This window comes from Aotus nancymaae, unplaced genomic scaffold, assembly GCF_030222135.1.
Source record: "Aotus nancymaae isolate 86718 unplaced genomic scaffold, 86718_ANA_hifiasm-v0.15.2.pri h1tg000059l, whole genome shotgun sequence".
NCBI classification, from domain to species: Eukaryota; Metazoa; Chordata; class Mammalia; order Primates; family Aotidae; genus Aotus; species Aotus nancymaae.
The window spans coordinates 11850690-11877683 of NW_026988473.1; the positions used below are offsets into that span (position 1 = coordinate 11850690).

At 38.8% G+C, this 26994-nt stretch overlaps 3 protein-coding genes across 3 annotated transcripts; 1 reads left to right on the forward strand and 2 right to left on the reverse strand.

Annotated features, from left to right (window-relative positions):
* Window positions 1-474: 474 nt before the first annotated feature.
* Window positions 475-1413, forward strand: LOC105733794 (olfactory receptor 1S1-like). The gene has a single exon (XM_012476424.2). It carries the CDS (start codon window positions 475-477, stop codon window positions 1411-1413), a length of 939 nt encoding a protein of 312 aa, XP_012331847.2.
* Window positions 1414-10556: 9143 nt separating this feature from the next.
* LOC105733797 (olfactory receptor 9Q2) lies at window positions 10557-15494 on the reverse strand. The gene is made up of 2 exons (XM_064365503.1): window positions 15457-15494; window positions 10557-14245 (listed from the first exon to the last, which is right to left on the reverse strand). Exon 2 carries the CDS (start codon window positions 14074-14076, stop codon window positions 13132-13134), a length of 945 nt encoding a protein of 314 aa, XP_064221573.1. The 5' UTR covers window positions 14077-14245; window positions 15457-15494; the 3' UTR covers window positions 10557-13131.
* Window positions 15495-24604: 9110 nt separating this feature from the next.
* Window positions 24605-26291, reverse strand: LOC105733798 (olfactory receptor 9Q1). The gene is made up of 2 exons (XM_012476428.2): window positions 26228-26291; window positions 24605-25554 (listed from the first exon to the last, which is right to left on the reverse strand). Exons 1-2 carry the CDS (start codon window positions 26289-26291, stop codon window positions 24605-24607), a joined length of 1014 nt encoding a protein of 337 aa, XP_012331851.2.
* Window positions 26292-26994: the final 703 nt, after the last annotated feature.

The window sequence follows — 26994 nt, forward strand, 5'->3', positions numbered from 1 at the left end:
TTCCTCAAACTGTTCACTTTCATGACACTTGAAATTTCTGTTTTTCTAGATTTAAAGGATAAAGATGAAAAATGAAGATGGTTTGGGACCCGTTTGGTCACTTCAAGTAATTCTTGCAAGGGTATCTAAAATCTTTGGAATATAGGGTATGCCTAATCTATGATCCTCAGTTTGGGCAATTTAAACTATATTTAGAATCAACTGGAAAATTCACATACAGAACCCTATTAGAGTTTAAAACATGTTCATTGAGAAGTATCTGGCATGTCCTTTTTCTATGGCATTTCCCAAAACTGCACCGCTAAAATACTTCCTTATTAAGTAACACTTCTGCTTAATAGGCAGAAGAAATTTTATTGCCCATCAGTCTAGAGGAAGTGCCTTACCACAATGGCTGCAGCCAAATGGTACCATGTTAGGTTTTCTTGTAGGTGTATGAAGACTTTGTATTTCTTTCTTCAGATCAGTAGAGATATGCACCAAGGAAACCGAACCACCATCACTGAATTCATTCTCCTGGGATTCTTCCACCAGGATGAGCATCAAAACCTCCTCTTTGTGCTTTTTCTGGGTATGTACCTGGTCACTGTGGTTGGGAACGGGCTCATCATTCTGGCCATCAGCTTGGACACTTACCTTCACACCCCCATGTATCTCTTCCTTGCCAATCTATCCTTTGCTGATATTTCCTCCATTTCCAACTCAGTCCCCAAAATGTTGATGAATATTCAAACCAAGAGTCAGTCCATCTCTTATGAGAGCTGCATCACACAGATGTACTTTTCTATTGTGTTTGTCGTCATTGACAATTTGCTCTTGGGGACTATGGCCTACGACCGCTTTGTGGCGATCTGCCACCCTCTGAACTATTCAACCCTCATGCAGCCCATGTTCTGCATTTTGCTCACAGTCATCCCGTGGCTCCTCAGTAATATTATTGCTCTGATACACACCCTTTTGCTCATTCAGTTGCCCTTCTGTGACCGCAATACTCTCTCCCACTTCTTCTGTGACTTGGCCCCTCTGCTCAAACTGTCCTGCTCAGACACAATAATCAATGAGCTTGTGCTGTTTATTGTGGGTTTATCAGTTATCATATTCCCCTTTGCACTCATCTTCTTCTCCTATGTCTGCATCATCAGAGCTGTCCTGAGAATATCTTCCGCACAGGGAAAGTGGAAAGCCTTCTCCACTTGTGGCTCTCACCTCACAGTTGTATTACTGTTCTATGGAACCATTGTAGGTGTGTACTTTTTTCCCTCCTCCGCTCACCCTGAGGACACTGATAAGATTGGTGCTGTACTATTCACTGTGGTGACACCCATGATGAACCCCTTCATCTACAGCTTGAGGAATGAGGATATGAAAGGTGCCCTGAGAAAGCTCATCAATAGAAAAAGTTCTTCCCTTTGATGCCCTGGACATCTAGATTCTTTCAATCCACATAATCAGATAAATGATTCAGTCCAGAGTGTATGGCACAGTTGTGATGGTTCAACTTTTGATGAGCTGGCAGATATCTGTCTCCTATTCCAACCTCTGAGGGGTTGGAGCTTTTCCACTTAGCTCTTGTCATGGAAACAAAACCCATCACTTCCAATGTAAGTCACAAGAATAACACACATCCTTAGAGAGTAGATTGGTGGTTACCAGGGCCCAGGAGCAGAGAGGTGAAGTGGAGTTGAATAGAGGCTAATTAGTGGATACAAAAATACAGTTAGATAGAATAAATAAGACCTAATGTTTGATAAATCATTGGGGGGGCTATAGTAAACAATAATCTATTTTATATTTAAAAATAACTTAAAGAGAATAATTCCAATGTTCCCAGCATAAAGAAAAGATAAATATTTAAGGTGATAGATATCCCAATCCTCTAATTTGATCATTACACATTATATGAACATATCAAAATAACAGATATTCCCCAAAAATGAGGGACAACGTATCAAAAAATACATGTATTAATAAATAAAAAGTTATGTGTAAAAAATAAAAATTTATTTTAAAACATACATCTTAATTACAATCTATATTATTACAAACTTTGCTACAATTTTTTTATAATTTAGACAATAACAGATGCATATAGTGCCTACAGTCTAGCTTTTGTTGCTTTGAAGACAGTTATTACTACTTCTTTCTTTAATCTATATTTGTGTAGGTCAGCTTTTCTTAAAACTTGTTTTGTTAAGGTACTATTCAGTGAGATATTTTATGGTTGTAACAACAAAGATTCCCATGGTCAAATAATTTTGGGCAACTCCGAGTTAAGTGAAGCAAAATGTATTAACTGGACAACTTCTCAGAACCTTGAGTGTCGTGTAAATCTCTAAAAGGGTAAGATGGTGAACAGCAATTCTCAAGACTAAACTTTAAATAATTGAAATTTAATTATTTCAATCATACAGAACCTGATTCATCACAGAGTTGTTCATGGAACTAGCATTGTACAAATACATTTTAGGAAATATGACTCCAGATGACTTCAATTATTTCAATGGAAAACCACAGAGTTTTTATGTATAAAAGGTATCAGTTATAGTTCTGACTCTGTCCCGAACAACTATGTAGTATATAGTAGACACTAAAAACAAAGTGATATTTTTTTTTAGCCACCCACTCTCCTGGCTTCTAACTCCAACCTACCTGCCCTGCCAAATTAAGTTTATTTTTTCCCAGCCTAAGCGGACTTCCATTCTTCTCTAAAGTTAGAATCATCCAACCTATTTATGAGTAAACGTATAATCGGCCACCTGCCTTTCTCCATGCTCTCTCTTAAACTTTTATGCTTCCTTTTAGTTTGTATTATAAATGTAAAACCTACCAGCTGTTGTATGGGCTACCCAATAAGCCTCTCAACAGTTCTAGTCTTCCTCAAGCACCTCAGTATCCATCCTGTTCCATCCATAACTCCAACATGGAACATCACAGAGCTCTGCCTTCATTATTCCATATGGAGCAGTAGGAAGAGTCCTAGATATATAATCAAGAAACATGGAGTCTGGCCCAACTCTTCAGCTAATTCACTGCAAGGCAAGCCATGTTGGTAATTTCAGTTTTTTTTCTGTAATATTGCAATTGGTCTAATATGAAGAAAGAAAGTTTTATAACAGCATGTATCATAAAATCCCACTTTTGTAAAACAGAATTTGCATAAAGAGATGCCTCAGAGGAGAGTCAATAAAGTACAAGTGGTTGGGCAGATTGTATTTCCCAAAAACGGCCACAATATTTCCATCCCATGTGCTCTTGAAGTACCTACCCTACCACTTCTCCGTCAAGAGGTGGAACCCATAACCCTCACTGTTGAGCTTGGTTTTGAGTGCTTATTTTACCAATAGAGCACCCCAAAAGTACTGTTGCATGATTTCTGAGACTGTCTTAGAAAAGCCAGTTCTACTTTTTTATGAACTAAATGCTTGTGTCCCCACAAAATTCATATGTTGAAGTCCTAACCCCCAAAGTAATGGTAGTAGGAGATGGGGCCTTTGAAAGATGAGTAGGTCATGAGGATGAAGTCCTCATAAATTATTAGCGCCTTTACACAAGAGATCCAAGAGAACTCTCTATTTCTCCCACATGGAAGACACAACAGAAAATCTGCAGTCTCCAACCAGAAGAGGGACCTCATCAGAACCTGACCATCCAGTTCATCTCAGATTTTCAGCCTCCAGACCTGTAGAAAGCAAGTGTTTTTTAAGCCACTCAGTTCATGGTAATTTGTTATAACATCTCAGACAGACTAAGACACACCTCCACCTGGCTTACTCTCTCTCTCTCTGGACATGGACCTCTGGAGCTTTGAGTTGCTATGGAAGAAGTCCCACTACCCTGAAGCCACCATGCTGGAGAGACCATATGGAAAGACCACACAGAATTCAAGATAGTTGTCCAAGGAGTTCCAGATGCACTGGCCCAGTAGTCTTTGAATCTCCCCAGCCAGTCACAAATATGTGAATGAGTGAGCTTTCAGATGATTCCAGCCTCAGCCCCAACCACAGGCACGTGAGAGCCCAAGTGTTAACTGCCTAGCCAAACCCAGTCAAACCCTAGGAACCGAAAGACAACCATAAAATGATTGTTAATATTTTAAGTTTCTACCATGTGGAGTGGTTTGTTACACAGTAATATGTAACCATAACAGCAGTTTTGCTTGGGTCATGGAATAAAATGATTCATGTCACATTCTGTGTTGCTTTAACATTTTACAATGACTGCCATTATAGAAAGAGGGAAAAGCTTTTTTAAGTTTTAATGAATATGAACAGTCTTGTCTATTCAACCATCATGCTTAACACGGTACCAGAATTTTCTGTTACATAAACATTAGTTGGGTGAACTTGTGATTCCCCCGCCAACTTTTATTCTTGTTAGATCTAATTCATATCTGACAGAATAAGGACCGTCAGGGTTAAATGCAGGTGATTAGATCTAAACTGGTTCCCATCCCTGTTGGCCTGTGCTAATCCTCTTATCTCTGGCTTGTAGGTTCCACAGGAGGCTGGAAAATAAAGCTTCATCTGCAGCAAGTAACAGAAAAGTTGATTTGGCCAGATTTAGACTTGCATGTACATTGAGAGTCTGCCTGACAAAGTGAATTAGGATTATATTTGGGACACAGAACAGAATTGAGTAAGAAAATAGAAAGTTACAAATTTTTATAAAAATATGGACAAGTCTTTGCAGAGAAAATGCTTAAATCTATACCGAGATACTTGTATTTCCCTGAATCATTCTCCAATTTGTCACTTTCAACAAACATCTATTGAGAACTTTCCATTTGCCAGGCTCTGAATCTGGGACTAAAAGAATAAATAATTCATAGTCCATGACCTCAATGCACTCTAAGCCTAAAGAGAAAAATTAACTTAACATGATTTTTAAGACTTGATAAGTGAAGACAATGTTTGGTCAATAATTAATGTCATCAGATTAAGAAAGCATAAGGATTTTGTGCAAAGCACAGTCAACTGAATTTTACACCATTCTTGTCCTTTTGTGTTAGCTGTACCTGAGAAAAGCCAATTTGTGGTTTTATGAATAAATCAACAGAAACCTGTGCCATCTCATTGTACCTAACACAAATGCAAGAGGACTGCCTAGAAACACCAAAAATATCTATATATTGGCTAGGAATAACTTGTAAAACCTCATCTATGAAGAGTCAGCAAATACTTATCACTAGAATTTTTTTAGTACCTATTGAGAGTCAAGAGGAAATGAGGCAGTGCTGTTCTTCCTTGACTCTTACTTCATAGTGCATAGGGCAGATAATGAACATATAAATAAATACATCACTGATATAATATGAGGTGGTAAGCAGGACTTCAATGAGATGTTAAGCAGGTATGAGGACAATGACACAGAGAGTGGCTTATTACGGCAAAGGAAGTTTAGGCATTGGGGAAGGACTCTCTTAGCTATTTGAGCAGAGAACTGAATAGAATAAGGGAGTGAGCCATGGATGTGGGGACACATTCCAAGAAAAGGGAATAGCAGGTTTAAAATCCTTTTTTTTTTTTTTTATTGCATTTTAGGTTTTGGGGTACATGTGAAAAACATGCAAGGTTGTTGCATAGGTGCATACGTGGCAGTGTGATTTGCTGCCTTCCTCCCCTTCACCCATATCTGGCATTTCTCCCCATGCTATCCCTCCCCAACTCCCCACCCCCCCGCTGTCCCCCCGACTCCCCCACAACAGACCCCCGTGTATAGTGCTCCCCTCCCTGTGTCCATGTGTTCTCCTTGTTCAACACCCGCCTATGAGTGAGAACATGTGGTGTTTGATTTTGTGTTCTTGTGTCAGTTTGCTGAGAATGATGGTTTCCAGGTTCATCCATGTCCCTACAAAGGACGTGAACTCCTCGTTTTTAATGGCTGCATAATATCCTTATATGCGAACAGGTTTGGCATACTCCATGGACAGTAAGTGAACAGGGCTAGGGCAGAGTGAGTTGGGAGAGTGGAAGCAGATATAATCATGGAAGTAATCAGAAACCTAGCCAGGCTGAGTCTTATAGGCCATGGTAAAGAATTTTATTTTATTTTATTTAAATAAAATAAGTATTTAAAGTCCTAGGACTTGGTGAAATTACCTAAGGAGTGATTACAGAGACAGAGCAAGGTCTATGACAAAGCCCTGGTGGATTCTAATATTTAAGAAGCAGAATAAAGTAGTAGTCAAGAAGACAAAGGAAGAATGTGAAAAATTGTCCAAGAAAAAAGAAGGAGCAACTGTTTCAAATACCACAGGAGCCAAACAATTACTCCTAAAATCGTACTTTCTGATCTGCTTTCTTTAACCCAGGAAGCTATCATCCCTAGCTATCTCTCAAGCAGTCCTGAATCCTCAGCATTGAAACCAAAATGAAACTACCTCCTTCAGAACAGATTTTTCAGAAGATGAAAAAATTTCAAATTTCTTCTTTGCCTCTGTCTTCCTTGTACTTGCATATGTCCCTCTATATATATATTCTCCTTTTAACAGAGGATTATAAATGACTCAGAACTACAAACCTCTTTTAAAATTGGCATCCAGTTTTAGGTAATACCATCTGTGACACTTACAACCACCCTAGAATGATCAGGAACATCTTCTACTTACTGTGATAATAAAAAGAATAATATACTGTAATCAAGTGTAGTTTATCCCCAAATTATAAGAATAGTTTAACATTCAAAAATCAAAAAATGCTATCCATCACATTAATAAACAAAAATAAAACTACATTATCAGCTCAGTAGATGCAGAAAATCCTAAATCCATTCCTGATTTTAAAAAGAAAAATACTATGAGAATAAAAAACAGGAATCAAAGGGAACTCCCTTATATGATAAAGATCATCTGTGAAAAGTCTACATAAGGAATGGTGGGGATATCAGAGATTTTTCCCTAATGCAAACAATGGGACAGGAAGTTACATTCTCCTCATTTCCATTTAACAGTGTATTGGAAGTTCTAGCCAGTGCAATAAGGCAAGAAAAAGAAATGAAACCACTCAAATTAGAAAGGAAGAGGTAAAACTGCTTTCATTCACAGACAACACAATTGTGTATGCAGAAAAACAAAAGGAATAAACAAAAGAAGCTATTAAAACTAATAAGTGAGTTTAGCAGGTTTGCAAGATACAAATGTACTAGCATAAAGACAGATAGATAGACAGATGGAACTGAACAGAGAGCTCAAAAATAAACCCAAATATGATCAACCAATATTTGACAAGGGCACCAAGAATACACAGTGAAGAAATTATAGTCCCATCAACATATTGGGAAAACCAGATTTCCACATGCAAAAGAATGAAGTTGGATGATAATCACATGCCATAGACAAAAATCAACCCAACATGAATAAAAAATGTTCATCGTTTTGGTCTTGGTAACAATTTCTTAGCAATGACACCAAATGCACAGGCAACAAAAGCAAAACTAGACATAAATTTGACTACATCAAATTAAGAAAAGCTTCTTCTCTTCAAAGGAAACAACAGAGTGAAATGGCAACCTATGGAATGGGAAAAGATATTTGCAAATCATATATCTGATAAGGGATTAGTATCTAAAATATACAAGGAACTCATACAACTCAACAGGAAAAAGAGTATTTGAATTAGAAGATGGGAAAAGATCTAAATAGACATTTGTCCAAAGAAGACACAAAAATGGCCAACAGGTATGTGAAAAGATGCTCAGCATCACTATTCATCACAGAAATGCAAATCAAAACTAAAATTAAATATCTCTTCACGTGTTAGGATAGCTATCCTCAAAAAGTCAAAAGATAAGTGTGGGAGAGATTGTGGAGAAAAATAAAACACTTGTTCATTGTTAGTGGGAATGTAAATTGGTATACAATCTAGCAACTCCATTTCTGAGTTTTTATCCAAAGAAAATGAAATCAGTATCTCAAAGATATAGCCGCACTCCCACGTTAATTGCAGCATTAGTCCCTATGGCAAAGATACAGAAAAAACTTGTGTCCACAGATGGATGAATGGATAAAGGAACTGTGGTTTACATATACAATGAAATATTATTTATTAATCACTATAAAAAAAGAATACCAGTATCTGTGACAATATGGATGAATCTGGAGGACATTATGCTAAGTTAAATAATCCAGACACAGAAAGACAAATACTGTATGATATCAATTATATGTAGAATCTAAAAAAGTCAAACTCATAGAAGCAGAGAACAGTGGTTTCCAGTGGCTGGGGGTGGAGGAAAATAATACATTGATCAAAGGGAACACATTTTCAGTTATAAAATGAACAACTTCTGGAGATTTAATGTACAGCATGGGTGATGGATGTGTTTATGAATTTGTGATAATCATGATACAATGTAATGATTATTACAATACATATATCAAGTTGTCAAATTATATACCTTATATACATACTATCTTTATTCAATAAATTTTTTAAATTTAAAAAGTTTCTATTCAGAAAGATCTTAATAGATATTTCTCCAAAATATATATATACAAGTGGCCAACAGGTATATGAAAAGATGCTTAACATCACTTATCAACAGGGGAATGCAAATCAAAACCACAATGAGATATCATCTCATACCTATTAGGATGGTTATTATTACTTTTAAAAAATAAATGTTTGTGAGAACATGGATAAATTTGAACCCTTGTACACTGTTGCAGGAATGTAAGATGGTACAGCTGCTATGGGAAACAGTTTGGAGGTTTCTCAAAAAACTAAAGACAGAATTATCATATGACCCAGCAATAAATACCCAATGCTTCTGAGTATTTATCCAACAGAATTGAAATCTATATGTGTGTGTGTGTGTGTGTGTGTGTATACTCCCATGATCATTGAAGCATTATTCATAGTAGCTGAGATGTGGAAATAACCTAAATGCCCACTGAGAGATGAAGAGTTAAAGAAAATATGATACAGTTGACTCTCTAACTCTGTGGGTTCCACAGTCATGGATTCAACCAACCGTGGATAAAAATAGTTGAAAAACAATTGTGTCTGTATTGAAAGTATATAGACTTTTTTCTGCCCATTATTTTTTCAACAATACAGTACAACAAATGTTTAAATAGCACTTATAAATAGTATTTACATTGTATTAGGTAGTATAAGTAATCTAGAGATCATTTAAAGTATACAAGAGGATGTACATAGGTTTATGTGCAAATATTGCATCATTTTATATCAGGAACTTGAGCATCTGCAGACTTGGTTATTTGTGGAAGGTCCTGAAACCAATCCCCCATGGACACCAAGGGATGACTGTATATATTAGAATGTTGCTCATCTTTTAAAAAGAAGGAAATCTTACTATATGCAACTACATAGATGAATCTTGAAAACATTATGCTAAGTGAAATAAGCCAGTTACAGGAAGACAGATACTACATGATTTCACTTTTAGGTATCTAAAATAGTCAAACTCATAAAAGCAAAAATAGTGTGGTTGCCAGGGGCTCGGGGACAGGAAGAATAAGGAATTGGAGTTTAATAGATATAAAGTTCCAGTTATGCAAGATGAATAAATTCTGGAGATTTGCTGTAGAACATTGTACTTATGGTTAACAATACCATACTAAACTCAAAATTTATTAAAAGGGTTAATCTCATGTTATCTGTTCTTACCACAATTTACAAAAATTAAAAAGCCTGACCGCGCTAAGTTTTGCTGAGGATTTGGAAGAACTGGAACTCTCATGCACTGTTAGCACTGTCGGTGGGAATGTTAAGTGATACAACCACTTTGAAAACAGTTTGATTGTTTCCTAAGAAATTAAGCATATATCTACCATGTATTCCAACCATTTCATCCTTAGGTATTTACCTAAAAGAACTGAAAGTCTTTATCTATACAAAGTTTTTCATGAATTATAAGCTTTGCTTATAATTCTGGAGATTTAGGTAGTATAAATTTCATGAATTATAAGCTTTGCTTATAATAGCCCAAAACTGGAAACAATTAAAATACCCATAAACAGATGAATGAATAAATAAACATGGTTTACAATGTAATAATATTCAGTAATAATGTGGAATGAATTATTGATATATACAACAATATTAATGACTCTCAAAAAAATTATGCTAAGTAGAAGAAGTCAGACATGAGTCCATTGACATAAAATTTATATAAAATTCAAACTAATATATAGGACAAAAATTAGACCAGTAGTGGACTGGGGGGTGCAGATGGGGATTGATGGGAAGGGGCACATGGGAGAAATCATAGTAGGTACAAAGAAACTTGGGAAGTGATATACACGCTCATTATCTTGATTGTGGTGATGGTTTCATGAGTGTATCATGTCAAAATGTATTAAATTGTACACTTTAAATACGTACAGTATATTGCATGTCAAATCTCAATAAAATTATTTTTTAAAGTTTTAGTAAATTAGAAGATATTTCAGATACATCTTTTGAATAATGCCTTTTGATAATGGATATAATAAAAATAATAAATTATATATACACATTTCAGATATATCTTTTGAATGTCTTTTGATAATAGATATAACAAAAATAAAGTATATATATGTATATATACAATTCCATATTGGTAAATGCTAATAAATGGTAAGAAACAACAATAATCAGTGTTTGAAAAGGAACATTGAATTCCTTGGGTAATCACTGAAGGGAAGGTTAGTGCCTGCTTGGAGGCACTAAGCCGATTAGCTATTTATTAAAGCATTCTGAGCCAAGACATATTCTGGAAGAGTTTGAAAGCAATACTGCTCTTTCTGAGGGACTTATAGATTCCCCCAGACTCTCCTCATTGGCCTACAAGAGGACCAAACTAAGTTCCATGAACTTCACAATTATGTCAGTCCATCAAACACACCCATCTCAGCCCACACCTACCAAACATAGAGACCAAGAATGCAACTGAAACTCAGATACCTCTGAAGCAAACGGTAACCAGGAACTACGGTCTCAGAGAAGGAGAAAGAAGAGTGTAGAAGGGTGGTTATCAGATAAGAGTGTGTACTTTGGAGTCAGAGAGACCTGAGAGCAGAACTCCCTTGTCTTCCACTTTCTTGCTACACAACTTGGTCAAGTCACATAATATCTCTGAATCTTAGTTTTTCTTTTTTCATTTGCTAAATGGGGTCAATAAAAATTGCTTTTCATTGACATTGTTGGGAGAGCTAAAACAAATGATTCATGTAAAGCTTTTAGCATTGTACCTAGGATATGGTAAGTGTGCATTAGCTTAAGGGTTAAGTTAAAAAATTGTTTGAGAACTTGACTCCTGGAAATGTCCAGATTTAGAGCTAACCTGGGCCCAGAAGGGACTGTTCCAGACAGTTCTGCAATAAAGAAGCCCATGGAAAAGCTATGGGTCCCTCTGCCCATCAATACTCACTAGGCTGTGGAGCCTGAGCAAGCACCATAATAACATGAATTATTAACAGTAATTAATAACACTAAATAATGTATATAACATTACCCAATGACTTCCAATTCTCCAAATATACCAAGTTATTGTGAGAATAAATAAGATACATATAAATCATGTCCCAGAGTAAGTGCTCAGTATTATTTCACAGAGGAGAAGCAGGCTGAAAGGCACTAATTAATCTGAAGCCACACTGCTAAGAAGTGGCAGACTGGACACTTTGGTGCCAAGTTCTGAGTTCTTTCCACAACACAAATATGTCTAACACCCACCACAGATGTTGATGTGCTATGAAAATATTTGAATGACAGTTAATATTTAGAAAATGATCCTCAAGAGGCATTCTGTAGCATTGCTTCACCCCAATCTGTGGTTTCTAAATGATTTCTACAAGAGCTGATATATGATACCAAATCTCTTGGCCACAGGTGCTAATTTTTTCCCTATACCTTTTCCTAAACATGCCCAGCCAACTGTTTTCTAAAATATTGTATTTTCTTAAAGCAAATATTCCCTGAATTCAGAAGTTGTTGTTTAATCTACACACTTCACTTTATCATGTACAACTACACACACATACACATGCACACACACAGTCACATGATACAATACTAGCACATAGGGGCTGTAAAATGAATGTTGTTGACTGCTATCTATACTCACAGATTGGACTTTTACCTATTCTTCACCAGGTAAAAGGAAAAAGAAAGTGCAATAACAATAAATTCCAGTTGAGTGATTATATAGAGTAGGCAATAGATTACAGCTAGCAACAGTGTGCATGTTAGATAAGATCTCAGGTCTAACTGGGTGGAAGCCCCACCCAACCACTTGCTTGCCAACCTTGAGAATATTGCTCAGTATCTCTAAGCCTCAAGTGCCTCACCTACCTATAAACCAGAGACAATAATAGAACCTGACTCATAAGAATGTCCTGTAAATTAAATCAAATAATTCCTATAGCAAACTTATTGTAAGCCCTTGAAGGTAATAATGCCTAATAAGAGTAACTTGCTATTACTATTATTATTATTATTACAATTTTTCTTGTTATTCAAAAACCACAGAAACAATTAAGAAGACAACACAAAAAAGAATAAATGAATAAATGATGAGATTTGGAAAATCCCTTTGGATCGAAACAGTAGTTGTATTTGTAGACTGCTTTGCAATTTTCCAAATATTCTTGCTTTACTCATCAAGTATTTGTCATGCCAGGCAATACACTGGATTCTGCAGATACTAGTGAATAATACAGATATGATCCTTGTTCATTTATGCATTGAATTCTCAAAACCACAGTCCTAGAAGGTAGATAAACCTACTTGACAGATGAGAAAACTGATGACTGAAGAAGTTACAACTTATAAATAGACACTGGAACCTGAGATTCATTCACTCAACAAATATTTATTGAGTGCCTTTCACATGCTAGGTGCTTTGCTAGGAACTGGGCATATAGAAATGAAGCTCAGATAAAAAAATACTTGCTCTGATGTTGCTTACTTTCTAGTTGTGAGCATTAGACAATGTCAAACATGTTAAACATACAATATGTCAGATGGTGATAAGTATTACATAGAATAATAAATCAGAAAGTGGAGGTGGAGAGTTCAGGTGCGATTTTACTTAGGGTTGTCTAGGAAAGCCTCTCCAGAAGGTGCTGTTGAGAAAAGACAGAAAAGATGGGAAAACTCAGGAATAACATATTTCACAAGGGTCCATTTAGGGTCTTCTAGCAGCCTTTGATCTGCTCAGGGCTTTCCTAACAGCCTCCTTTACCTCTTTGTTTCTCAGGCTGTAGATGAGGGGATTCAGCATTGGGGTCACCATCGTGTAGAGCACAGACACCACTCGGTCTCCCTCCAAGGACTGGCCCATGTTGTCTCGCAGGTACATGAAGATGAGGGAGCCAAAGAAAAGAGCGACAGCAGTGAGGTGGGAGGCGCAGGTGGAAAAGGTCTTGGCCCGGCCTCCAGCAGAGCGGATCTGCAGGATGGCCATGATGATAAACAGGTAGGACACCAAGATCACCGAGATACAGACAGGCATGACGAAAACAGCAAACACAATAATCACCACTTCCTGAGTGTAGCTGTCCCCACAAGAGAGTTTTAATAGAGGAGGGAGGTCACAGAAAATGAAATTGATCTCATTGTTTCCACAAAAGGAGAGAGTGAAGGCTGTGACCGTTCGAACAAAGGCACTGAAGAAACCAGCAACATAAGCCCCAGTGACTAAGCCCCAGTGGGCCTTCTCGGTCATGATGGTGACATAAAGCAGGGGCTGGCACACGGCTGCATAGCGATCATAGGACATGATGGCCAGGAGATAGCAGTCGATGGAGGCAAAGAAGGTGAAGAGGAAGAATTGAGCAGCACAGCGAGCCTGGGAGATGACTGTGCCGTGCTCCCACAGCACAGCCAGCATCTGAGGGATGATGGCGGATGAGTAGCAGACGTCCACCAAGGAAAGGTGGCTGAGGAAGAAGTACATTGGGGTGTGGAGCCGACGATCTCCACGGATCAGGATGATCATGCCTGTGTTCCCTAACACGGTGGCAAGATAGAAACTCAAAAATACGAGGAAAAGAGGAAGCCTCCACTCGGGATGCTCAGTAAATGCAGTAAGGAAGAACTCCGTCACTACGGTGTAATTCCTTTCAGTCATCCATCCAGTGGTTCACCTGCAAGGGCTAAGACAAGAGCCAGATGAGGAGACCCCTCAAGAGGAATTCAAATGATTTCAAGTAGCAAAAGCTTTAAATTGAGTGTCTTACTTGTAGGCACTCAACTTCAACAAACTTTGCAGTCAAAGATAGATATAGATATAGAGGTCACTATAATGTAAGATAAAAAGTGATGAATGCTTTTATTATAGAAAGAACAGAGAGCAAGTGATTCCCTGACTTACAAGTCAGCTCTTGTATTTGCAGCTTTGTCCTCAATTAGCTGTTTGATCTTACACAAGGCACTTAACCTCTCTGAACCTCAATTTCCTCCTCTGCCAAAAGGGGATCATAATGCTTGCCCTTCTTATGAGATAAGGTTAATGCATAGATTAAAACAGATGCAAAAGCACATTGGAAAGCTAAAAGCACTCCACATATATAAGGCGGCTATTTAAAATTTTAAATTAATGTTTTAAGGAAGGAAAATTTATACTCTTTCAATAAAAACATATGAACAAAAAATCTATCAGCAATCAGCAATGGGCTCTGCTTGTAGGAATATTACTATTCTCAGTCTAACAACATGTAAGTTTAATGAACAGCTGTTATCCTAATTAGATTTGGCTGGCTTATTAAGGGTGTGCATACACACACATAAACACACACTCAAGCATTAACCTTGAAATCAAAAGAGCAAACATAAGTTTTTCAGGCACCTAACAAAGCTCCGTAAGCCTTGTTTGGTTGTTTTCAAAGCCCCTAATAAAAACAGTAGCTTGAAAATAAACAGCATCCAAAACTGAAAGCAGAAATATTTTTGTAGTCTGGTGCTGTCTGAGTGCTGTTAGAGGAAACTGGGTTAATAAATTTGAGGGTCCTTGGAACAGTTCCAGAACAGGGTTGTAAAGGAGGGCTTTGATAGTGTTTGAATACCTGATGTACCTGCAGCCAGACCAATATTGAGCTGACCCATTAAGGAGAACAACAAAGAAAATAAATTAGATCTGAAAGCCACGAGCTGGGCACAAACTGTCCTCACCTGAATTCTACTTTGCTAATGCCCTCTTCTTTTGTACAGTGTGCTGTCTGCCCATCACCTGCCAATCCAAAGGACACCTGGCTTCTAGTTTACCCACACGGCATGTAAGACCCTGGGCAAGTCACTTTTCCTCTCTGGGTTTCAGTTACCTTGTCTTTGTTCCCATTCCAGAAACAAAATTGTACATACACCCATAACCATAGCAACCTTGTGAGATGGGGTCATTTTCAATACTTCTGTGTCTTATTATCACTTCCAGGAGTCTCTCTCTTTCCTCTACCCCTTGACAAAACAATATATCCCTGACACGACCATTGCCCTAGATTTTTTGTAGACTTACTTTGAAACACAAGGATAGGGGACCAACCTTTCTCCCTGAGCTTCCCATCTAGCATGAAACCTTGCTGATATGCTTCTTATATTCGCTGTCCCAGCATCACATCCTAATTGGTTCCTGAGGTGACTCTCCAGGGGGAGGTGATGTATCTTCATATGACTTCCTAACAAGTTGTCTAATTAATATCTTCGAAAGTCTCTCTTTAATTTCAAACTTCCAAAGCCCCATCCCTCAGCAAGGTCTGATGGAGCTGGTTCCTAGTCTTGCCTTCTTCCTGCCTTATACGAAAAGATATGTACTTCTTTGAAGGTTTCCTATATTTCAGTTGGCAATTTCGTCAGGGGTTTCACACGGTGCCACCATAGCCAGCTATGAACTGATCCCCAAAGGAGGTTTTTATAAGCATAAGCTTTTTCTCCCCATTGCCAAAGCATGCCATAATTGGTGACTTCGAAAGTTCACCATTTGGCAGAAGCAGAGAATGGTGCAGGTGGAGAGTCATAAGATAAAATGTTGGAGAGGCCGGTGTGGGTGGGCTGTGAGCAGACTTTCACCAGGCATGCTGAGCAAATTCTTGATAGTGACCAACTCCTCTACCACAACACTAGTTCTCAAACTTCAGTGTGCATAAGAATTTAGCCAGAGAATTTGTTTAAAATGTGAATAGTCGTGGCCCACCTCCACAGATTGATGCAGATGAAGTACATCTGACATGGGAGCAGTATCTACAGTTTGAGCAGGCATCCCAGGGGATTTTGATACAATTAATCTCCAAAAACTGTGGCAACAATGCCTTGTGATTGGGAGCTCTAGGCCTGCCTACCCCTCTGTGTGTCCTGCCATAAACTAAAGTAAAATAATGAAGACATGTTCTTGAAAAGCATGATTACTCCCAAGTCCTGTCAGTGCCTTTCTTCCTCATGGAACACCTGAGATAGGGTGAATGTGATGTTTCCCTGTCTTATACATTTTAAAAACCTAGATACAGAGAGGATTGTGGAGCTTATAGGTGGCAAAACAATGACTTGGACCAGGTCAGTGCTCAGTTGACCGAGCCTATCTGGAATATGGCGCTAGACAAAAGGACCCCAGGGCAGTGGTTCTCAAACTTCACTGCACATTAGAATCACCTGGGAAGCAATTCCTGAGGCCAAAATTATCCCCCTTCACAATTGAATCAGAATGCCTGAATGCAGGAGCCGAACACCAGCAATTTTCATAAATTCCCTGGTGATTATAACATGTAGCAAGTTTGAGAACCATACCGGAGGCTTCTACTTTGAAGGCTTTACCTTTCCCCAGGTGTCATAGGTAAATGTTCCAGGGAGAAGAACAGGTTCATAAATCTGGAGACCACTGCATACTATATTCTTCACATGGAAAATCACATTACATGTTAGCATACTAAAGGATCTATAAAGTCCTATAATTAAGAAACCTTGTCAAACTAACGCAGGAACAGAAAAACGAATACCACATATTCTCACTTATAAGTGGAAGCTAAATGATGAGAAAGCATGAACGCAAAGAGGGGACCAACACACACTGGGGCCTATCAGAGCGGGGAAGGTGGGAGGCGGAAGAGGATCAGGAAAAAATGCTAATGGGTTATTAGCCATTAGGCTTAATACCTGGGTGATGAAATAATCTGTACAACAAACCCCCATGACACAAGTTTACCTTTGTAACAGACCTGTACATATACCCCTGAACTTAAAAGTTAAAGAAAAATAAAAAAGAAACCACCGGGCGTGGTGGCTCACGCCTGTAATCCCAGCACTTTGGGAGGCCGAGGCGGGTGGATCACAAGATCAAGAGATCGAGACCATCCTGGTCAACATGGTGAAACCCCGTCTCTACTAAAAATACAAAAAATTAGCTGGGCATGGTGGCACGTGCCTGTAATCCCAGCTACTCAGGAGGCTGAGGCAGGAGAATTGCCTGAACCCAGGAGGCGGAGGTTGCGGTGAGCCGAGATTGCGCCATTGCACTCCAGCCTGGGTAACAAGAGTGAAACTCCATCTCAAAAAAAAAAAAGAAAGAAAAGAAAAGAAAAAAGAAATCTTATCAACTTTTTCTTCGCCCACCATTTCCCAAAAGAATTTGAGTACAGAACCTCTTTTTCATTAGCATCCTACAGAACTAGAGTTATAAGGGAAGGATGCTCCTTAGGCAGTGTGGTTCTAAAGAGGCTCAGAAACTGTCCAAATGCCAAACAGCAAAGTAGTAATTGTTCCAAGAAACAGCATCTCCTGATGACTCATTTCAGGATCTGGCTCCTTGAAGTCTCTGACTGGCTCCCCCAAGAGCAATTGGGAAAAGAATTAGGAGGGAGTCTAGGGGAGCAGCATCCTTCCAGATGGAACCCTCAGGAACAAGGGAAGAGAAAACCACCTTGCCCTTTAAAGAATGCCTCCCTCTTTGATTGTGAAGTGGATCCAATGGCTGAGTCCCTGCAGTTCTACTTTATAATTTCAGCAACCCCCTCATTCCTACCCCATATGAAATTGACTGTGAGGCCATCATATCCTGCTTTCAGGAAGCCATAGTCAAATTTAAAACAACCGGTTTAAGTGGCTTGATTGGATCATTCCATAATGTATACCTGGACTAAAACACTACATTATACCCTATAAATATATAAACACAATTATTATTTGTCAATTAAAAATCTTTATTAAAAAAATGCTATCAGAATCATTATTAAGATGATTCAGTCACTGTTTGGCCAGTCCCAGAAGAGAAGCAAAATGAACCTCAGAGTATAGACCAAAATTTCATATACCATGAGTATTAGAGCCTATAAAATTAATGTAAAAGAAGTTTAGAGTTTTTTTTCCCTAAGACCTATAGATCTGACCAGAATTTAGAAAGGAAAATCTAACAGAAAAATCCAACAGCAAAGACCATTCTAAGAGATGATAGATGATGACAAATCAGATGACAGATATAGTTGATAGATAATAAATAGATACATAAATGATTAGGTAGATAGATGATATATGATAAATAGATGATAGATAATAAATAGGTAGATGACTGATAGAAAAAAGACAGATTAGATAGATAGATAGATACATAGATAGATAGATAGATAGATACATAGATAGACAGACTCATTTAATCCACAAAACAATTCTATAAACTAGGTATTATTATTATCTTCATTTTAAGGAGATGAGAAAATTTAGACACAGGCTGTTGAAGTGGACCACCAATAATCCCACAGTAAATGGCAGAGCTAGGGCTTAACCCAAGTGCTCTGTCTCCAGAAGGCACACTCCTAGTTCCTATAGTATATTGCAAACTCTCATGAAGATGTCTCTGAACTCCATGTTTGGGAATAATTGAGGGGTTCTTCCTTTTATGTCTGTATTTTCTTTCTAGCTTTTTAGAAAGAAGAAAACTCAGCTGACAGAGGAGCCTTAAGTCTCAAAGTGAATAGATTGTGGTAGGAAATTCTTGGGGCACTTGACCAGGCAGACCCTCGCTCCTTCTATGAAGTATCACTATGCCCACTGGTGAAGGGCTGGCCTCACCTTTCTAGCCATAGTTGACTGGATCAGGAAAAGACCCAAGATGACTTTATTTCCAGGGATAATTGTCTCTTCTTCCAAAAAGATCTTTTATTGAACTACTTTAAGTGTTTCTTATAGCCAAGAAGTCATGACTTGTGGCCTGGAGGAGATACTAGGAAGTATTTAAGGAGAACGTATCTTCAGCTCTTGACCTGAAATTCATCTTCACTACCTTCGTTCCATCCAGACATGGATGGATCTCATGCCAATTCAAGGCTGAGGAACACCTAGTGCCTATAAATTTGCTTTAGAAGGACTTTGGAAGGACTTATCCTACTGCAAATGTTCCCCTCTCAATTCATCATTGGTATCCCTGCCCTCACTTTACATACTGTAGAACTGCTGAATTTTTTTTAGGCTCTCATAAGATGCTGGAACTGAAGGGGACATTAGAGGTCAAATAACCCAGGCTTTTCAATTCACAGATGAACGGACTGAGGCTTCCAAATAGGAAGATGTTCAATGATTACATCAGTAGTTAATTTGATTCTCAGTCTGTGACTTTTTAATGCCAAACTGGTTAAGCAGCACTTTACCCAGTGGTCCCTTATTGCTCTTAAATGTAGACGGGGCCTCAAATAAGGATGACCAAATAATCAAGTGCATTAATCTTAATTTAGTCCTATGCATATTTGTGCTTCTTCCAAATCCCCTCAGAGGTGTGCAACCCTGAGATAAGTATCTTCCATTTCTTCCCTTATAAGGTTTCTCCAAGTGTTTTCAGAGCCTTCATGTCTGAATTTTTCAGAATGATGAAGCTAAAAGGAACTTTGGAATCCAGTGAACCTTCTCATTTTGTGGAGAATGAAATCCCAAAGGAAGAATGACTTACAGTTCCAGGGTTTCTTAATGAGAATTTCTTAGTTGTAAGTGGCAGAAGCCCAGCAGGTAACATGGCTTGAACCCATAAATGAATTCACTACGAGATTCTCAAACCCATCAGGAGAGCAGGCAGGGATGCAGCTAAGTCACAGGTCACAGGCACAACTGTGACCAGCAACTCCCATGATCCCAAGAATTTCTCTGTTGCCTATGATTGTTTCTATCAGTCTTCTTTTCTTCAACAAAGTGGAATAAAAAAAAATACTCACTGGTTGTTTCTACTCTTCAAATGTTCTAGCTTTTTTGCCACAAAGAAGATGAAAATCACATTTTTAGGTTCCAACTTTTAAAAAATCCCAAGGAAGAACCCAGATGTTATGTGGCCAAAAAATGGGGTACCAAGATTGGCCCAATGTCGGTCAGTTGCCAGTCAGTGAAGACCAGGAAGATGGGATCTACAGGAAGATGGAGTACTTGTGTGACTCACATAGTTAGAGTAAAGAATGGAGCATTTCTGAGATAAGAGAGCATGCTGTTCTGGAAACACAAAAGAATAGATTTTTACCACACAAAGGTAAGAAGAATCAGAGAAATTTCCACTGCACCTGTGCTTCAGGGAACCCACAGAGCTGTTGGCTGAGCAGTGGCTGAGGGAGGCAACAGGTGGCAGAGTGAAAAGCATGTCAGCCACTGGAGTCCAAACAGTTTCTGTACATTCTATCTGCCATGAACAAGGCATTGGGAAGACAATGGCTGCTTGATAATTATTTTTCAGCTTAAGCTTGATATCTAGGGCCAATGTAAGATGCAAAAAGTTTGTCTCTGGCCACTCCACCTTCCTTAGCCTTAGCCTTAGCCATTCCCATACTTCTCAGTTTCCAGGTTTTCAAGTGCTCTCTCCATCCTAATCCATGCTCTGAGACAGCTCTCAGACATTTTCCTTCTGAAGAAGATGACTGGCAATGCTTTATGTGAGATCTCTTCTCAAATAATTTAAAATTTAACAGGGCTAAATCTTAGATAGAAACAATCTGAGACCACAGAGGGACTCAGAATTCTCTTAATCAACCTGCTCCTTCATTTTTCATATGGAGAAATTGAGATACAGAACAAGGAAGTTGTTTTGTGGAAGGAGACACAGCTGATCAGGGACTGTCATCACCCAACACTTTCTATCATATCCTAAAGTCTCCAAGAAAAGGCCAAGCAGACCAATTTAAAGCAAAAAAATTGAAACAAAAAATAGGGATTTAAGATGGACTCAAGCTCATTCTTGGCTACTCAAAAATCATGCCATATTGCTCATATCCACTGCAATCAAAATAAAGTAATATCTGCCAAATCACACTTGCCAGGGAAGGGCTGTGGCTTTTCCTCTCCCCTTCTTGTATCAAGTAGTGAGGTCCCCAGAATACCTCATTCATGTTTGGGGAAGAAAAGGGTGGGAGGGTCCCCTGAGGTCCACTAGAAAGGTCATGCCACCACAAGTCCCTTCTTTGACAGCTCCTGAGGACCTGGCTCCTGATAGTGGAGTTCTCCTTGAAGGGCATCATGTGTTGGCAGACACTTGAGAAGGGTAATGAGAGGACCCAGGCTGAGTGCCTGGTGTGAGACCAGGCAGGATGCATGTGGCTGCTACCATTGCTATTACTTTATGAGCTGGATGTCCAAGGCTTCTCTTTGGAAGACCTTGTTATTCTCCTTTTAAGTACTATAGCCATATTCAAAACGTTCCAGTAGATGGTGTTTCCTGGTTTGAGTAGCCCAGATTTCCCTTAAACAGGTATATCCAAAAGCAGATATTTTAAAGCTTTATTGAGATATAATTGCTATACAAAAAATTACAGTTATTTAATATATACATTTTGATGAGTTTGGACACATGCTATCACGTATCTGTCATCTCCAAAAAATTTCTAATGTTCTTCTGTGGGTTTTCTTTTTTATTGTTTTCTGGGTTTGTGGGTTTGGTTTGGTTGCTTGATTGGTCTTTTGGTGGTAAGACTACTTAGCATGAGATTTATACTTTTAACATATTTTAAAGTATTCAATATATTGTTAACTATAGGTATTATGTTGTATGACAGATCTCCAGAACTTATTCATCTTGCATAACTGAAACCTTATGCTGACTGGACAATTTCCCTATTTTTTCCTCTCCCCAGCCAAGGCAATCACCATACAACTCTCTGCTTCTATGAGCTTGACTTAGGCTGGTGCAAAAGGAATTGCAGTTTTGCCAATGAAAGAAATGGCAAAAACTACAATTCCTTTTGCACCAACCTAATATTTTGAGATACCTCATATAAGTGAAATCATGCAATATTTGTCTTTCTGTGAGTTGCTTATTTAACTTAGCATAATATCCTCTAGGTTAATCCATGATGTCAGAAATGGTAGGATTTCATTACAGAATTAAAATAACTGAACAAAAAGAATCATAGGTTTTTCGTTTGAATGAATTCAACACAAGGTGTAGCAAACTGTAAGGAAATACTAACACCCATTTACAATCAGGTAACTTCCCTATTGTCAAGTTTTCTTAAAAATTTCCTAATTGAACCCTTACTCACCTTCCATATATAAACTGAAAGCATTTTTTCAACTTTTCCTGAGCTCTACTTATAGACTAAAAAGTAGATGATGTTCCATATACAATATGGGTTTCAGAACCACTAGTCCCTACAGCCTTTTCATTTAATCAGAAGGAGGCATTATATTTTTTTCTTCGACCTGGCAAATTATTCTTAGTACCCCCTCTCCATTCATTGTGTACTTCCCGACTTCTGGTAGATTTAAAAGAGCAAATCACCCCTTAGCATACTGTTCTTATTCACACAGACACAACATTGTCTTTTCCAGCCAGGATGGAATTTCATAGAACTGATTCAAGCTTTCTTATATTTCCTTAACATTTTTTTACACCACCTGTAACACAATCGACACATAAACTATTTATTAATCATCCACCTTAGTGAAGCTATACATTTTAAGCCTGGGTTTTAACAACCAGACAAAATACTATTAAAGGGATAAAATATTTCTTGTGAAAATTTCAATATATATTTTTAAATATCCTGTCTTCTAGAATAAACTTAATGTCTTTAAAGATTGAGATGTGTTTTATTTTACTATAAACCACCTTCTATTGAATATCCTTTGGCCACTTGCATGCTGAATCTCTTACCTTCCACATATCTGCTTCTTCCCATTTAAAGTCCTATAACTGAAATCCCATGTTTCCCACAGCATTTTTGCCTGGCTGAGTTTAAATCAGCCTAGGTTTGTAAGATACTGTCACCCCTCTCTCCACATTTCCCCTTCCACAGTTGTTTATATCATTCACATACAGAGTTTTTGGTTTTTTGCTGTTGTTTTTTGTTTTTGTTTTGTTTTGTTTTTGGTAATCCAGGAGACAGGAAAAGAAGAAGTTTGAGTTCCAGGATAAAAATTTTCTTAAATGAAGAAAAGATTAATTGATGGGCCTGTTGCCTTCCAGTGCCTTTGATTGAGACAAGTCCTCTGTAATTAGAGAAGTAAAAATCAAGAACAGACAGATTTTGTGAGGCTTTGAATGCAGGCTAAGCTGTTGCAGAGCTCAGGGATCCAGGATAGTCAAGGAGCACCCTCCTGCCTATCCCCATATGGAATTCAGCAATGTTCTGCCTCCCTGAGGGCAAAAGCTTTGAGAACACAGAGAGTCAAAACCTATGATACAGACACTGAACACACCATTATGGGCAGTGGGAATGGTATAACTTTGCCAAGTGGATTTTTAGTTATGCCATATGACAAGAGAGAGCTGGAATAGGTAGAGAACAAAAAAAAAAACACAAAACATAGCGTATATCCAGAGGTGATAGCAATTGACAGACATGTCATTGTAGGCATTGTTTAGAACTTTGTATGAAGCCTTCTTGAGAACTACTACCAGTATATGAAGGAATACCTTGAGCAGGATCAGCTTTACTAATTGGATCATCAAACAACCATAGTTTGATCATTAAAAATAAACGTAATCTAGGCTGGTCTGAAGGTAGTGAGTTACCTCAATTGATTGTTCACAGATCAAACTCCTTGTTCTACTCTTTCCCGCATTCTGACTACTGCACTTGACTAGTCTTAAAATAAAATAATAAAATAATAAAATTAATAATAAATAAATAAATGTAATCTAAATATTGAATCCTAATTAATGATGTAACTCCAAAGTGCATAGAATTAAAGGGTACTAATGCTGATGTCTGTAACTCACCTTGAAATGTCAAAAAAAAGGTGGTTTAATGAGTGAATTGATTGATGAATAAACTCATGGATAGACTACATCTATGTAACCAAGTAAAGACAGCAAATATTAGCAATTACACAATTTTAGTACTGAGTATAGGAAACTTATTATACATTATTTTTAACATTTCTATATAATGAAAATCTTTCATTAAAATTTTTCTTTAAAAAAACTACTGTTATAATCACAGACAGGTGAGGTGTGCCACATTTGGATTTAATTTCAGAGGATTTAATTTCAAATCCTTTTGTCACTTGTCCTGGGAGTCGACTCCCACTCCAATCTCTTTTCAGACTGACTTTTCCTTGTCTTTCTTCCTCTCCCTGCAAAAGTTCTGGTTCTTTTTTACACCTTGTGCCATAATATATTCATTTAAACACTGAGCATGCTATAAATAACGAGCATCCAGAACGCTGACACTACAGAGTAGGTGGTTCTCAGGATTTTCCAAGTCTGGAGATGGTTAGGACAACTTGACTCTATTGAGAAATTTTCTCAGGGCCTCCTTCACTTCCTTGTTCCTCAGGCTGTAGATGAGGGGATTTAACATGGGGATGACCCCTGTATAAAGCACAGACACTACCTGATTCTTCTCCGAAGACTGGCCCGAGTTACCTCTGAGGTACATGAAGATGAGAGTACCAAAGAAGAGTGACACAGCAGTGAGGTGGGAGGTACAGGTGGAGAAGGTCTTGGCCCGGCTTCCAGCAGAGGGCATCCTCACGATGGCCACGATGATAAACAGGTAGGACACCAAGATCACCACCATGGAGGCAGGGATGACAAAAATGGCGAACACAACAATCACCACTTCCTGAGTGTAGCTCTCCCCACAGGCCAGCTTTAACAGAGGAGGGAGGTCACAGAAAATAAAGTCAATCTCATTGGCTCCACAGAAGGACAGAGTGAAGGCCGAGACTGTCCGCACCAAGGCACTGAAGAGACCAGCAACGTAAGCCCCAGTCACAAGACTCAAGCGGGTTTGCTGTGTCATGATGGTGACATAAAGCAGGGGCTGGCACACAGCCAGGTAGCGGTCATAGGCCATGAGGGCCAAGAGGTAGCAGTCGATGGAACCAAAGAAGGTGAACAGGAAGAACTGAATAGCACAGCGTGTGTAGGATAAAGCTGCCCCGTGCTCCAGCAGCATGGCCAGCATCTGGGGGACAGTGACAGATGAGTAGCAGATGTCCATGAAAGAGAGGTGACTCAGAAGGAAGTACATTGGGATGTGGAGCCGGTGATCCAGGCGGATTAGAATAATCATCCCTAAGTTCCCCAGTAAGGTGATGAGATACATAAATAAAAACAAGAGGAAGAGAGGGAGTGCCCATTCAGGATATTCAGTGAATGCAATGAGGAAGAACTCAGTCACCAAGGTGAGGTTCATCTCTGCCGTGATGCCAGTGATCCCTGAGACATGTAGAATGGGAAGCAAGTTAGGAAGCTGCAAATAGGATTTGCCTGTATTTCTAGTTTACATTTATTAAACATGTACTATGGACAAAATATGCCAGGTACGCCAGGCACAGTGGCTCACATCTGTAATATCAGCAATCTGGGAGGCGAGGTGGATGGATCACTTGAGCCCAGGAGTTCGAGACCAGCCTTGCCAACATGGCAAAACCCTGTCTCTACTAAAAATACAAAAAAAAATTTCCCATGTGTGGTTGTGCGCACCTGTAATCCCAACTACTTAAGAGACGGAGGCACAAGAATTGTTTGGTCCTAGGAGGTCAAGGCTGCAGTGAGCCAAGATAGCACCACTGCACTCCAGCCTGGGTGACAGAGCAAGAACCTGTCTCTCTGTCTCTCTCAAGCTCTCTCTCTCTCTCTCTCTCTCCCTCCCTCCCTCCATATATACATTTGCCAGGTGCTATGTGGGGCTTCAGAGATGACTGATCTTAGTTCCTGCCATCAAGGGAGTCCTGTGGCATAGAGTCATCTTAGCATGTCAAGAAAACAGATACAGTTAAACATTCTCAGAACAGGGGTGCACATTCTCCCTCTATTGCTAAGTAGCTGTGTGAACCCTGCAAGCCAGAGCCAATCAGAGCCAAAACTTCCTTATTGCTCCACTAAGTACTGACACATGGACTCTTGCCTACCATGGGAATATCCGTGTCAGGATTCTGCCCCTTTTTCTCCATGACCTCAGCTCCTCCCTGATATCAAATCCTCTTCAACTCTCAGCTGGATTAGAACAACAGCCATGGAACTAACTATTCTCCCTGTCTATATATTTGCTTCTTGCAAATTCTTTCTCCTCACTATGATCAGAGTGATAATTCTAAGACTTTAATTTGGTCACATCTGATTCCCCTGTTAAAAATGCTGCCATGGTGCCCAACATGGAGAGGATATTTTTGGAGGGTACTTATAATAATTTAATGCATCCATATAATTTGTAAAGATCAAATTAATTAGATGTCCATCACCTTAAATATTTATATTTTTAATGCTCTAAATATTCAAATTCTTTGCCTCTAGCTGTATCAAAATATGCAAAGGATTACTGTAATCTAGGATGGCATATTAGTTAGACTCCTCCACATGTTGGACATGCCCTCCGTGAGATCTCCTCTGCTTGCTTCTTCACGCGCCTTTTTTGCTTCTAAATCCTCATACCCACAGCCACAACTCACCCTCTCACACTTCTCTCCAGAGGTACTGGATTATTGGCACCTTCTCTAATCTCCCCCAAGTTCTCCTACATCTCTGACTTTCAGCAGGACAAACCCTTTCTGCTTGGAATACCTTCTCTTTTGCATCCTCCAAGTCCTCATCAGCTCCTACCTACCCTACCTTCAGATCTCAGCCCAAATCGCACTTTCTACAGGAAAGCTCTTTCCT

Coding starts and splice junctions, on each gene's coding strand:
- LOC105733794 (XM_012476424.2), top strand. CDS start 475: ATGCACCAAGGAAACCGAACCACCATCACTGAATTCATTCTCCTGGGA.
- LOC105733797 (XM_064365503.1), bottom strand. CDS start 14,076: ATGACTGAAAGGAATTACACCGTAGTGACGGAGTTCTTCCTTACTGCA.
- LOC105733798 (XM_012476428.2), bottom strand. CDS start 26,291: ATGGAGAAAAAGGGGCAGAATCCTGACACGGATATTCCCATGGTAGGC. Junction 25,555..26,227: donor AGGCAAGAGTCCATGTGTCA/GTACTTAGTGGA, acceptor TACATGTCTCAG/GGATCACTGGCATCACGGCA.